This window comes from Strigops habroptila, chromosome 6, assembly GCF_004027225.2.
Source record: "Strigops habroptila isolate Jane chromosome 6, bStrHab1.2.pri, whole genome shotgun sequence".
Classification (NCBI taxonomy): Eukaryota; Metazoa; Chordata; class Aves; order Psittaciformes; family Psittacidae; genus Strigops; species Strigops habroptila.
Genome location: NC_044282.2, coordinates 42337380 through 42351258, shown reverse-complemented (window position 1 = coordinate 42351258; position 13879 = coordinate 42337380). Strand labels below are relative to the sequence as shown.

General features: G+C 40.3%; 1 protein-coding gene across 13 annotated transcripts in view; it reads left to right on the top strand.

Moving 5' to 3' along the window:
- Positions 1-279: 279 nt before the first annotated feature.
- The window catches only part of FBXO25 (F-box protein 25), a 37534-nt gene continuing 23934 nt past the window's right edge, over positions 280-13879 (top strand). For 2 of the 13 annotated variants that reach the window (XM_030490081.1, XM_030490079.1), the window contains exons 1-6: positions 2406-2518; positions 2653-2794; positions 3740-3787; positions 9971-10074; positions 11200-11249; positions 12854-12946. In XM_030490081.1, coding sequence (XP_030345941.1) covers positions 2443-2518; positions 2653-2794; positions 3740-3787; positions 9971-10074; positions 11200-11249; positions 12854-12946 — 513 coding nt within the window. In that variant the 5' untranslated portion in view covers positions 2406-2442. Of the gene's footprint in view, positions 374-2405; positions 2519-2554; positions 2795-3739; positions 3788-9970; positions 10075-11199; positions 11250-12832; positions 12947-13879 lie in introns of those variants that run through there. The other 11 variants (XM_030490080.1, XM_030490078.1, XM_030490084.1 and 8 more) reach the window with 10 other exon arrangements.

The window sequence follows — 13879 nt, the reverse complement described above, 5'->3', positions numbered from 1 at the left end:
TGGGTATGAGAAGCAGCGAATATTCAAGGTAAGAGAGCTCCCGCTGGAACCCCGTTTACCTCAGCTACTGATGACTTTGTTAACTAGGCAGCACAGCCCAAACAGCGGATCCCGCCGCTCGCACAGCCCGCCCAGCCCCCTCGCCCGCCGACCAAAACATTGACACGTGCGCCTCGCTCCCCCCGTCACGTGACGCGCCCAGCCAGTCACGCCGCCGCGCCCCTTCCGCCAATGGCGTAGGGCGCTGCCGGGTAGCAACAAGCGCGGCGGCCGGCAGCCAATCAGAGTGGCGCGGGGCGGGGCGAGCGCGGCCTCATGTTACTTCCGTCAATAGCGGCGGCGCGGTGGGGAGTGGGGCTGCCGCTGCGCTGAGGTGAGGTGAGGTGAGGTGAGGTGAGGTGAGGCGGGGCGGGGCGGGGCGGGGGCCGGCCGGCGGGGTCAGCGGCGAGCGGCGCCGTGTGTGGGAGAGGCCCGGGGGCCGAGCGCGGGCACGGCCTGGGGGGGTTGGGGCTCAGTCTGAGGGGTGTGTGCAGCTGGAGTCGTTTGGGACAAGGTGCTAGGGTCGGGGTGGGCAGATGGGTTTGGGAAGGAGCCGGGGCTGAGGGTGAGGAGCAGCATCAGCTGGAGGAGGTGTCTGTGGCCTGCCTGGAGGAGTGCCGTGCTGGCAATATAGATAGGCTGCGTGGGAACAGGAGCAAACATGGCTTCACTAGGGGCAAGTTGTACCTGACAAATTTGGTGGCCTTCTACAACAGCGCTACAGCATTGGTGGATAAGGGAAGAGCTACCAACGTTATCTACCTGGGTTTTTGCAAGGTGTTTAATACTGCCCCGAATGACATCCTTGTCTCTAAACTGGAGGGACATGGATTTGACAGAGGGACCACTTGGTGGATAAGGAACTGGCTGGATGGTAGCACTCAAAGAGTCGTGATCAATGGCTCGATGTCCAAGTGGAGACTACTGATGAGTGGCATTTCTCAGGGGTCAGTACTGGGACCGGTGCTGTTCAACATCTTTGTCAGGGACTGTCCTGGATTCAGCTATAACAGGTTTTTTTTTCCTTTTAGCAGCTGGTGCAGTGCTGTGTTTTGCCTTTAGTCTGAGAGCAATGCTGATAACACACTGATGTTTTAGTTGTTGCTCAGTAGTGCTTACCCTGGTCAAGGACTTTTCAGTCTCTCATGCTCTGCCAGTGAGGAGGGGCACACGAAGCCAGGAGGGAGCAGAGACAGGACACCTGACCCAAACTAGCCAAAGGGGTATTCCATACCACAGCACGTCATGCCCAGTCTATAAACCGGGGGGAAGTTACTTAGAAGGTCCAGATCACTGATTGGGTCAGGCTGGGTATCAGTTGGCAGATGGTGAGCAATTGTATTGTACATCACTGCTGTTTATTGTTGGTTTTTTTCCCCTTCCCTTTTTAGTTTTATATTCTTTCCCCTTGTTATTTCCCTTATTATTATTATTGGTGGTAGCAGTAGTAGTTTTGTATTGTACCTTAGTTACTGTACTGTTCTTACCTCAACCCGTGGGATTTACTTTCTTTCAATTCTCTTCCCCATTCCTCTGGGAGCGGGGGAGAAAAAGGTGGGAAGTGAGCGGGCGGCTGCGTGGTTCTGAGTTACCGGCTGGGCTTAAACCACGACAAGGATGTGAACAGTGGGATTGAGTCCACCCTCAGCAAGTTTGCCAGTGACACCAAGCTGTGTGGTTCAATTGATAAGCTGCAGGGAAGGGATGCCATCCAGAGGGACCTCAACATACTTGAGAGGTGGGCCAGTGCCAACCTCATGAGGTTCAACAAGGTCCCGCACCTGGGTAGGGGTAATCCCAGGCACAGTACAGGCTGGGCGGAGAATGGGTTGAGAGCAGCCCCGAGGAGAAGGACTTGGGGGTGTTGGATGATGAAAAGCTCAACATGAACCAGCTTCAGTGTGCGCTCGCAGGCCAGAAAGCCAACCGTATCCTGGGCTGTATCAACAGAAGCGTGACCAGCAGGTTGAAGGAGGTGATTCTCCCTCTCTACTCCCTTCTCGTGAGACCCCACCTGCAGTATTGTGTTCAGTTCTGGGGAGAGGTGTTCCAGCGCTCTGATCATCTTCGTGGCTTCTCCTATGAAGACAGGCCCAGAGAGTTGGGATTCTTCAGCCTGAAGAAGGCTCTGAGGAGACCCTAGTACCTGAAGGGGGCCTACAAGAAATCTGGAGAGGGACTTCTTACAAGGATGTGTACTGACAGGACAAGGAGGAATGACAGAGGGTAGATTTAGATTAAATATTAGGAAGAAGCTCTTTCCTGTGAGGGTGGTGAGGTGCTGGAACAAGTTTCCCAGAGAAACTGTGGCTGCCCTGTCCCTGGCAGTGTTCAAGGCCAGGTTTGATGGGATTTTGAGCAACCTGATATAGTGGAAGGTGTCTCCTCCCATGGCAGTGGGGGATGGGACTAAATGATCTTAAGGTCCCTCCCAACTCAAACCATTCTGTGATTCTACAGGGAGCTTTCTTTCCTCAAGGTAATCATTACCTTTTTTTTTTTTTTTTTTTTAAAGGTGAAAGAGAAGATTGAAATATCCACAGAAGTTTTGAAACTTCTGTGTAATTACATACACAATACAATACACAAATAATCTTATTGCTGCTTCTACAGAAAGCATGCCATTTTTGGGGCAAGACTGGAGATCCCCTGGATGGAGATGGGTTAAAACAGAAGATGGATGGAAACGATGTGAACCCTTCAGTCCTGCACTCGAGGATGGGAATAATCAGTTGAATGATATTGGTCACACTGTGTAAGTTTGGCTTTTTCTTTTCAAAAAAAAAAAAAAAAGTGATTCTGTGTGAGTTAATAGCAGGTGGGAAGACGAAGATTGACTTAATTTCAGTCTGCAAATGTTTGTGGTAGATGATATCATCTGCATATGCTAGAAGTATACAAATGCAACCATGTGTTTAGTTTAGTTAGGCAGACAGGAGACCCCTGTGGAGATTGTCTGCCTCTTGTCACCGCTTTGCAAGTTGCTTGTTTTAGACAGATGGATCCCATCTTATGTTGTATGCCTTTAAAAATAAAAAAACCCACCTCAACCCTGTCAAGTATTACTTAAAGCTAAGTGATATTTACAAGCTGCAAGTGCAACAGGCATATTGAAATGTTACCTGGAAATGAATGAAGACTTTCTGTTGTCTGGGTGTTGGATTAGGACTGTTTTTTTAAAGCAGCCCAAAATACTCAGTAATCATAGTTTTATGGTAATTCTATAACACAACATATGTGTATGCTCCTGTAGAACAGGTGAGAAAGATATTAGTTAAATAAAGTAATGCTTGGGACAGATGCCCACAGGCTGGTGTGATATTGTGATTATCAGTAGCTCTGTCCAAATTTCTGCTTGGTTTCTCCATGAAGAAGTAATTCTCAGGGGTAGTGTTCTTGGTCTTAAATTCCAGCATAATGTGCTCACAATGAGGAAAGGGAACATTCAGTGTTTTGTTGTTAGTCCAGTAAATGGTACAGTAACTGATCTGATTCAGAGGGAATTTACTGGCAAGCTAGGACTTGCTGTAGTTGTACACCTGTATATTCTAAATTTGTGAAATAAACTTCAAGAGGGTTATCAAGCAGTGAAGAATTATTATTAAGCTTTTCTTGACCTCTTGTTTTCTTACTGCTTTTTTTCTTTTTGTATTATCACATCTTTTTGTGTGATCTTATTTGGGCTTTTTTTTCTACACAGTCTAGCCACTGTGGATACAAAAAACTACATTGTCTGGAAGAGTGTTTAGTAGGCCTCCAACATAAAAGTGGCCTTAAATACACCTGAAAAAATCTTTTCTTCCCTCTTTTGTATATCTTTAATAATATAGTTGGCAAATGAAAGGGAATCCAATTTAATTTTCATAGCTATTTGCAGTTACTAAGTAATTATATCGTGTAGGTTGCTTCAATTAATATTGTTTGGCAATTTGACATAAATGATCAGTGTCTTTATGAATAACATTAAGACCTTTGCTCTTCTGATCCTAAATAAATGTATGTGTATATATATGTTTTCAGAGATCAAAACGAGGTATTTTTATTGCTTCTTCAAGCAAGAATACTAGATTATTTTTTTCCCTTCTTAGTCTTGAAAGAACTTACGAATGATTTCTTTTGGAGTTGTCTTGCTAGAAACAGTTTTAAAATAACTTTTTTTTGGAAAGATGAGCGTTAGAGTTCAGGACTTAAATAGGTACAATAATTCGAAGAGACTGGCTATGAAGTTCTTTTGGGGGGCAGAAAAAGCTTTTGTGATTTGGGTTTCTTAGGCTAGTTTGCTAATTTGCCAGAATCTCAGACTCTGGGACCAACCTAGTGTGCAGCAGATGCCCTCATCTATAGCAGTTCCCCATCTTCATCTTACCCACCTCTTACTTAGCAAAGCCAAACCACACCATAGTCTGCGGCCCTGTTTTAAATTTTATGCTGCTTATTTCTATTCAGTTAAAAATGTATATTATCTGAACTTAGACTACAGAATTGAAATTGATCCTTCTTGGCAAAGTAGCATTACTTGGGAGTAGTTTTGCTGCCACTTGAACTTTGTATCTATGACTTCAACTTGAACTTCATATCTCTGACTTCAACTTGAACTTTGGATCTATGAGTTAATCTTTGCTGCTAAACAGCAATTAATGTCTATTTGCACAATATTTTAGAACAGTTTAGGGTGGAAAGGACATCTGGCTATCATCTGGTCCAAGCACAAAGCAGGACCAATTAAGGTTGGGTTGTATGAGGCCTTGCCCTGTTGAGCTTCATGCATTTCCAAAAATGGAAATTCCTCTGGATTCATGTTCCAAGTTCCATTACCCTCACTGTGATTTTTTTTTTTTTCTTTTTTGTTTGCTTGTTGCTGTGCTGTACCCACGCCCCCAATCTCATAAGAATTTCTCTTATCACACACTGTGTCCATTACCACTTGAATTATTACTGCCCACCTCCTCTATCCTTAAAGTCTAGCTCTATCTTATTCATACCCTTAGATATTGACAGTGATCAGATTTCCCTCCACCACTACCTCAACATTGAACAAGCTCCGTTCTTACCCTCGTGTGTCATGTGCTCCAGTACTCAATCACCTTGGTAACTCCTCACTTGACTTGTTCCAGTATGACAGTGTTTTGTTGTATCCTTGTGAACCAAACTAGGCGCAGTACTCCTGATGCAGTTTCTCATGTCAGATGAAGGGGGATGATTACTTCTTTCAGTCTGCAGGATACACTTTTGTTAACTCGAACCAGGGTGCAGTTGGCCTTGTACAACACAAGGGCACACTGCTGACTTGTGTTCAGCTTGTTATCCACAAGACCCTTGGTTCCTTTTCTGCAAAACTGCTTCCTATCCAGTCTGTGACGAGCATGTACCTGGGCATAGGATTCTTCTGTCCCATGTGCAGGGCTTCACATTGAAGTACAGTAGTGTACTGCGTCTTGCTGGCTGGTTCTCTGCACAATTTTAAGCTATTTGGAAACAGTTATCTGTGTATATTGAATAGGTGGCTCAGCTTAGGATATTTGTTAACATGATGCAGCTCTGAGTAAGAATGCGGCTTGATAAAATTTTTCCTTCCTTGTGAAAGAAGCATAGTAAACAATACATGTATACTTATTTGTCTCTTTCTAAACTGCCGTATGAAGAGGATCATGGTGTATGCTAGTCTGGCTGTCCTAACCCATTAATGAATAATATTTTTCACCAAAATACTCTGTAGAATCATTGCTAAAGGTAGTACTTGATTATTTCATTCTAGGGAACAGTTATGGCAGTTTTCCTTTAAAAAGAAATAAACTCAAGCTATGTAGTTGACTGAAACACTCTTTACTTTTACTTCTGTTGTCTCCTGTGAGAGAAAATATAGCTAGTTACTTGCCAAACTTCCTTTTATCCATTACAAATACTTTCTCTTCAGAAATTAAGGTCATATCACAAACAGATTCACAGATTAACATTCAAGATGTAAATAACTAAATAACTTACTTGAAGAGTATGTTTCTATTAAAATAGAAATATTTACCTTACTCTCTTAGTCATCCAGTGATGCGGTGAGTCCATTTGATGAATTCATCAAAAAGGGGTGGACCTAATGATAACTGTGCTTGAACAAACAGAATCACTTGTGCAGGAACAATTTAAATAATTTGAAATAATGCTACAATATTTGCACTTTGAATTAGTACCATTTATGGAAACCGAGGTGCAAAAAATGGGAGCGTGAGTTCTGTAGCTCTTATTTGGATAATTAATTGTATGTAACAAGTGGAGAGTGCCTTGTATTCGAGGTATGTGGGAGCTAAAAATGGGGTTGAGGCAGTGCTCATTCAAGCTCTGTGGGCTGAATCCTGGGCATGACTCCCTGCAATTTGTGCTTATAAATTCTAGCACAGATATTTATTTCCAGTGTCATGGCACCGAGTCCTTGCAGCTTGGTGGGGGAGAGAGAACAGCACTGCCTTCCAGAATTGTACGTAAATACTTCTCAGTAGCCTGCAACTTAGGAGTAAAGTGGTTTTATACTTTCCTTTGAGGTAAAAGAAAGAGAAAACCAGACTATTTTGGTTCTATCAAAATCTATGACTAGACTTTCATGTCACTGTAAAGTTGGGTTGGGAGAGGGAAGGGGTTGCTTTTGGAAATGGTGGAGCAACTATGCTACTTATGAAGCAGCTTTCCAGATTTCTGGAAGGGAGGCTAACAGATTCTGGGGATGCGCCTGTATTTCTGACTAGATTTTCATGATGGTAATACTCCTTTTTTTGTGCGTCAGGCTCATACGAGCTACTTGAGCTGGCAGGATGGTCATTTGGGTCTGGTGTCTGTTGTCCAGTTCTTTAAGTGAGACACAGTGTTCACAAAAGTGGTTTTGGCACTGGAAAGAAGTCCTTAGATTTGAATCTAGTTTTAGATAATTTGGCATTTGACAAATATATTGTAAGGTTATTTGATGCAACTCAGAATTTTCGTGGGTCAAGCTGTAAATGGCTTTCAGTCTCTTCTAAAACACTTAGTGTGCTTCTATAGGTAATTGCATGACTTGAGAGCATTCCTTCGCTGAGAAAAGAAGCAAGGGAATGACTCAGAGTAGTTGGAAGGTCAGATAGCCCTGTCATTTTCCAGCATTTTAAGTGTCATACCAAGAGGTTAAATACTGCTATGAAATCACTTTTTTGAAAAAGCCAGAATTCTTGCATGCTTTATGTAGGCTATTGTAGTTCTAACGACACCAGGTACTTTGCTTTTGTAAGCTTGAGAATAAATTTCTGAAGTGCATCATCAAGACAAGAAAGTGAGAATAGCTGTGAAATGGCAGTATTACATATGTATTTAAATCTTTTCAGATGCACTCAGATGTCATGTGCAGTATTATGGTAAAAACATTAAATTAAGGCTTCTGTTCTACCATGTGGCAGGTGCAGCACTTGATTTCTGGTAGCTTAGCTTAGTGTTTGGGGTTGGGAGAGGGAAGGGGTTGCTTTTGGAAATGGTGGAACAGGTATGTTACTTATGAAGCAGCTTTCCAGATTTCTGGAAGGAAGCTTCTGGGGTTATGCCCCCAGAAGCTGTCCCGTTCTTGTGATGTCTGTGGCACCCTTATTTTCATGGTAAGAGACTCAAAATTTCTTGAGAAGCATGGTGATGGTTACAGATAAGTAGCAAAAGAGTCTCCACGTAAAGTGGGACAGAACATGAAGAAGTAAAGCCTCATATGAGAAGATCCTCAGAGAGAACAGTTAAATTCATCTTTAAAGTGACATGAAGAATTCCAGGAATGTCACAGAGGAATTTGAATGTCAGCAGAGGTGTATGAAATAGCGCTTTTTATCCTCAAAATTCCTTATATTAACTGTCCTTAAGCTGCCTTGCTTGTTTATTTGATGCTTGAGGAAGTGCATATTACTGGGGGGGGGGGCGGAGAGGAGCTTTAAGTCACTTCAGGAATGTTGCTGGTCTGATTTGCTTTCTAGGGACACTTCCTCTCCGCTCTGGGAACAAAAGAAGGAATCCTGCCAGATTAACCTTACTCTTCTAAAGCCAGGCCTTCAGGAACGCTGCCTCCCTCACTCTCCCCATTGCACTGTGTCAGTGCAAATGGGGGTGTTTCTGTTCTCCCTGAATTGTATTGCAGAGTATCAGGCCATAGCTCTCCAGTCTTGTCTGTTGTTAGGATGATAAAACTATTTATTTTTTGGGCTCTATTTCTGATTCTGCAGCAACTTCTCAGATTCTGCAATAACTTCTCACATGACATGGTAATGCAGTCAATATGCAAAAACATAATTAAATTAATCATTTTAGTGAACTTCAAAAGAGAATGCGATAGCTTTGGAAGAAACCTGATGAATTGGACTGTTATGTAATCACAGTAACTTGTCAGTGTTGATATTCAGCTTTTGTCAGTTGCCAGTTCCTTTTCTTCAAACTCTTTTGCTGTTTGACCAGATACAATGTTTGGCAGTGTTGCATAGAATAATGGAGTTGTTGAGTCGTTATCCTCTGCTTTAAAAATGGTAAGACATGAGCTAAGGCCCTCACTTTGTACTGAGGTCTGTCTGGATGCAGAGGTATGTTAGCTTCTTTCCCAGGATTTAAACCTAAGACAAAAACAATTTTCTATTTGTGAGTCTTCTCAACTTGTGTATTTTTGAGCTGAGCTAGCATTTACTGATCAGAGCAATGAAAAAACCAAGGCTTTTTTACAGTGTTGTTTAGTCATCCTCTTTAACAGATGGTTCAAACCTGAAAATTTTAACTGTAAAGCTAGTAGCATAGGCTAATAGAATTTGATTTTTGCCACTTAATGCCCAAATACAGGTTATTTTTGAATAAACTGGTGTCCTTCAGTCTTAGTGTTCAGCTGTTGCTAGTGAAATTTGAAGTTCAAACTAACATTGATAAGTAGATTCATCCGACAAATTTGGATTAAAAAAATAGTAATGAATGGGAGGAGTTTTGTATATAACTTTCTGGTCAAAGAATAATAATGGGGAAATGAAATAGTCGTGCACTACTTCAAACTTTACTAGTTCGTATCCTTAGTTATATTGGTTATCTGTGCAAGACTGTGGCCTTCATATGAAGCATCTCTCTTCTCAGTGCTAGAAAAATGAACACCCATTCTTACCTGTATTGCTGGTCCTTGTAATTATCTGCAAAAATGGGAAGCAAAACTTTCTGAAACTGTGTAGACTTTATGCAGCACAGAGAGTTTTTAAATGTGTATGCATTTTAGAAAGAGTAGTTTATCCAACAAAACTTTTTCAATAGTTTCTTTATGTTTGTGTGTGTATGTGTATATATATATACACATATATATACACACTATCCGTATAATTATTCAGTGTAGTCCTCAGTGTTAGGTTTCATAGTTAACTGTCAAGAGTGGCATACGTAGGAGTCTGACATCTACATTACATACAGTGTTGTGATTTAGGCTTTTGTTAAAAGAAATACTTACTTTGCCCACAGGTTGATGGTAGTAAGAAGGCTATCTGTCTTTGCTGGCTTTCTGCCTGTGCAAGGATGTGCAATAATTCTGCACTGACTTTTACCTGTGTGCACAGTTTTTCAAGGCTTGGTCTATTTCACATAATGAATTTTTGCACACCAGAGCTTTGCAGACAGGCAGTTATCCAGCTAGTACTGTCTCCTTAGCAGTCCTTCCTAAATGTCAGTAATGACTTATTAAGGTACTCATTAGGAAGATACTGTTGTGTACTTAATAATTTTAGCACAAAATTCAACCCCGCTGGGAAGAAAAGAACAAGACAGCTTCTCTCATAAGATGTGTTTCTGTAGACCACCAGGTAGAACATCATCATTAAAAATATAACTTTTATTCCAGCTGGGAGACTTTAATGCAGAGGATTATAAGCTATATGCATCTTAAATATGTAATCACTGCTGTTCTAATTAGATGTGTTTATTTCAGCATCATAACTGGTGATGATGAGGATGAAGCAATATACAGTACTGAAGATTGTGAGTTTGCAGCCAAGAAAAGGAAAAAAGATCATTGTACGGATAACACGCAATGTAAGGCTGGTTTTTCATTTATTTTAGAAGACTTCTGCAGGTTCAGCAAAATTGTATAATAGCCATTCATTTGTATTCATCTATAGAGTAGCCTTCTATGTTTACTTTTGTATTGGCAACGAATTCTGGTGTCAGAAGTGATACGTCTTGATTGAACTATGGCATTGATAATCTCTTTTGTGGTTTGGTTTTGGTTTTTTTTATTTTTCCCTGAAGAGCCAAAGGTAATTCATTCAAGAATAGTAATTCCTGAATAATAAATGTCTTGTGATACTAACTGCTATTTTGTGGATTAGTTTCAGATTAAACTATTCTGGATGCTTATTGGAGCTTCTCCTTACAAAAGGAGCTTTCTGATTAGTGATACAACTCCAGATTCAGTTAATAAATAAATACATCTTGTCATAATACCTGTAGCTCTTGGTAAAGACTTTGCCAGTATTGAATTTCTGGAAGAAAAATTATCTCCATTATTTATATATTCCTGAAATTGTAACAGAGGTGGTCTTGCAGAAAGCTGCAAGCTTCCCCAGGCTTGTCTGACCTTAAAGTATTTCAAAAGATTCAGGGGGCTTATATTTAAGAGCATGCTTTCATTTGATGACATACTAGACTTCTGCAAGCTGAAGGTCTGCCTAGTTGCCTCTATTAGTCTTGTGTAATTGACTTCCCTGCAGTATTCTGCAACTAGTTCAACCAAGTGAGTATGGAGCAGGCACCTTTGCAGAAGAAAACAAATTAGAGGCGTAGAGTGGTCAGGAATGAAAAGGTTGCCTATTTCTGTACTTTACTGTGTTAAGTGCGAAGAAGCCTGTTGGGTTAAAAAAGATCAGGCATTTTGTAGGAAAAACTGACTGTTGTTGGTACACTGGTGACAGAAGTTGTGCTATATCTGCCAATTCTGTGCCAACTCTGATTTATAAAATTACTTAATTCTTCCTTTATTTTTTGAAGTACATAACTTCTGAAAATTTGTAGTCATCCTCTTCAGCCTTTATAAACTTCCTGCATTAAAACTGTTCTACCATCTCTCCTGTCTTATGAAGCATTTTATTGAGCATGGTCTGTTTTGTTCAACTTCTCCCTAAAGTAGAAGCCTAAAAAATGCTTATATTTTTATTTTAGGCTTTTATCGTGAAAAGTGGATCTATGTTCATAAAGAAAGCACCAGGGAGGTAAGTCCTACATGCGGTGGGTCAATTCCTCCAATCTTTGTGCTTCTTAGTCAACAAAATAGAGATGGTTAGAATTAATCATTAATCTTTTCCAAGTATTTGTATAAATTCAAAAGCTTAGAGTAAAAAGTTAAAAGTTAAGTAGCAGAATGAAAAGTAGCAAGGAATGAGCATACTTCAACCAAAAAATTGAGAGCAAAAATTTAAGCTAGTCTGAAACTAACTTAGAGGGGCTGTAATTTTCCTTACAGGTTATAATCTTTCTTGACTTTGAAATGGCTGTTTCACAACTAGGAAAGTTGTTTTTCAAACTGGATACTGAATTTTAGGGCAAAATGACAAAGAGTAGGAAGGTATTGATAAGAAACATGTGAAACTTGCCATGGGAGAGCACTGAAAATAAAGAAAATCAGAACAAGCTCAGGTATATAGCTGAAATGAAGTCTTTGAGTCGTTTTGTCATAATGCTACATTGAGAAAGGTAGAGCTGAATTTTCATAGAAATCTTCTTCCAGCTGCTCAAGGAAATGCACCTCTCATGTTAATGTGTTTAAGTGTAACTGTTCAGCCAGAGAACAGCCACAAATATTTAAATTTCAACATTACTTTTGTTTTCTGTAAATGGTAATTCCTGCTATCAGCCAGCCAAGTTGTGCATATTGTAAGTGTGCAGCATGCTTGGATCTCGGGTGTATTAACTTGGATGAGCAAGCAGTACAATCATGAATTCAGTCATTAACCAATAGACAGCAATTACTACCACTCTGCAGTGAATAGTTAACTGTCTCCTGTTGCAGGATTTCATTGGGTTAAGTTGTACTGCCATCTTTTCATCACATAATTCACCGAAGAAGTCTGTGTAGGAATAAAGTTCAAATAATTATTTATCTCTCTCCTCCCCTGGCCGATAAGCCACACTAGCACACATACTGCTCTGCAAGCATCTCTGTCACCAGTTGTAAGTTTTTTTTCTAGCCTCTTTATGTTCACTCCAAGTCACCCATGTGCCTTTGTAGCTCTTAAGTATCAAAAGAAAATGCAATTGCTTTTGCCCTTGGTACCTAAGAAAAATTGTGCCTAAACTTTTAGCACACAGAAAATAAATTCTAGATGTTGAGACCATTTTGTTTTTCCAGTCCCAGGAGCAAGTAGCTGTGTTCTTACCCTTAGATATGAGCATAAACTCAGACAGTTAATGCTTATAGTTGTAAGCTCAGGCTGCTGTACAAACAACTCTCCCTTGTGCCGAGGCAAATGGGGAATATGATTGCCATGAAGAGAATGCCAGTGTGTGCCCATGCAATAGTAGAGTAGATTCCCAGGGCCCTCAAATAGCAGTGATTAGAGATTGCATGATTAGTATGAATTTGAAGGCCTTGTTGTCAAGTGATATTGCCTACGCACCTGTTAGTTAGTTCCAAATAGCATATCTGGTTTCATTTGTTCTACAAGAAACTAAATAAATCTTTAGTCCAGATCCATTATATTTCCAGGGAGCACGGTATACATAAGCATCAGTTGCATAGCAGAGTGCTTTACTGAATATTTTCCTCAATTTTATCTTCATTTCTCTCCATTTAAAATGTGTTTATTCTTCTTCTCAGAGACATGGCTATTGCACTTTGGGAGAAGCTTTTAACCGCTTAGACTTTTCAAGTGCAATTCAGGACATCAGAAGGTTCAATTACGTGGTCAAAGTAAGCTCTTTATTTTATATGCCTATTTTAAAAATGCTTTTGCTGATGTGCCTATGTATACAAAAGAAATAATTTTGCCCTGAGCAAATTTTGATTTGTGACTGTATAAATACCATGTTCATATGTAATTTATACTGCATGACACAACTTTTAAACTGAGCAATTTTTCTTTGGTGGAAACTTGTCATATTGTTCTATGAAAGCCTATAGCTTGAGGAGGATGGTGATGGACAGTGTGCTGTGTATTTACAGGGAAGCACTGGTGGTAGTTTCACTTGTTGTTCATCAGTCTGCGTAGTGAACTCTCTTTAAAGGCAAAATAATTCCTATACAACCCAAAATAGCAAAGCATAATTCATCTTAAATATACTACATTTTAAATGTGTTTAAAATAGCAATTTCCAGAAGAATCTTTGATGTGTACATATCCTGCAGTTTGTTTCTTCTGAAGCTTCTTAACACTCCTGTGATTAATGTTGGGGTTTTTTTTTAGCTAGGATGAGATACAGATGCTTTTACCTTTCTTAATATCCTTTAAACTTGAACCTTAATTTCCTCAATGTCTAACCAGTTATCCCATGGAAATACCTGTTATGGGAGATACTGATCTTTCTCTAGCCCAAGTTTTTGTCTTCTAAGTTGAGGTAGTAAAGTGCTTTTTCCAACTCCTAGAGAAGCACAAAATGTGAGAAGTATCAGGTCTACAGTTCAGTTCAGTGGTAAGGCTGTTCACAAATAATGTAGTGATTGGAATGCATCCAGAACTTGAAGAGACACAAATTAAATAAACATACCAAGAGAACACCCTTTCCACTAGGTCGTAGAGTATTTGGAGAGAAAACACATTTTACCCATCCTTGTAAAGCTGGGACAGAGTATTATACTTTCAGAAAAACAAGAGATGAGGGACCATAGGAAACAAAGCAAAAAAGA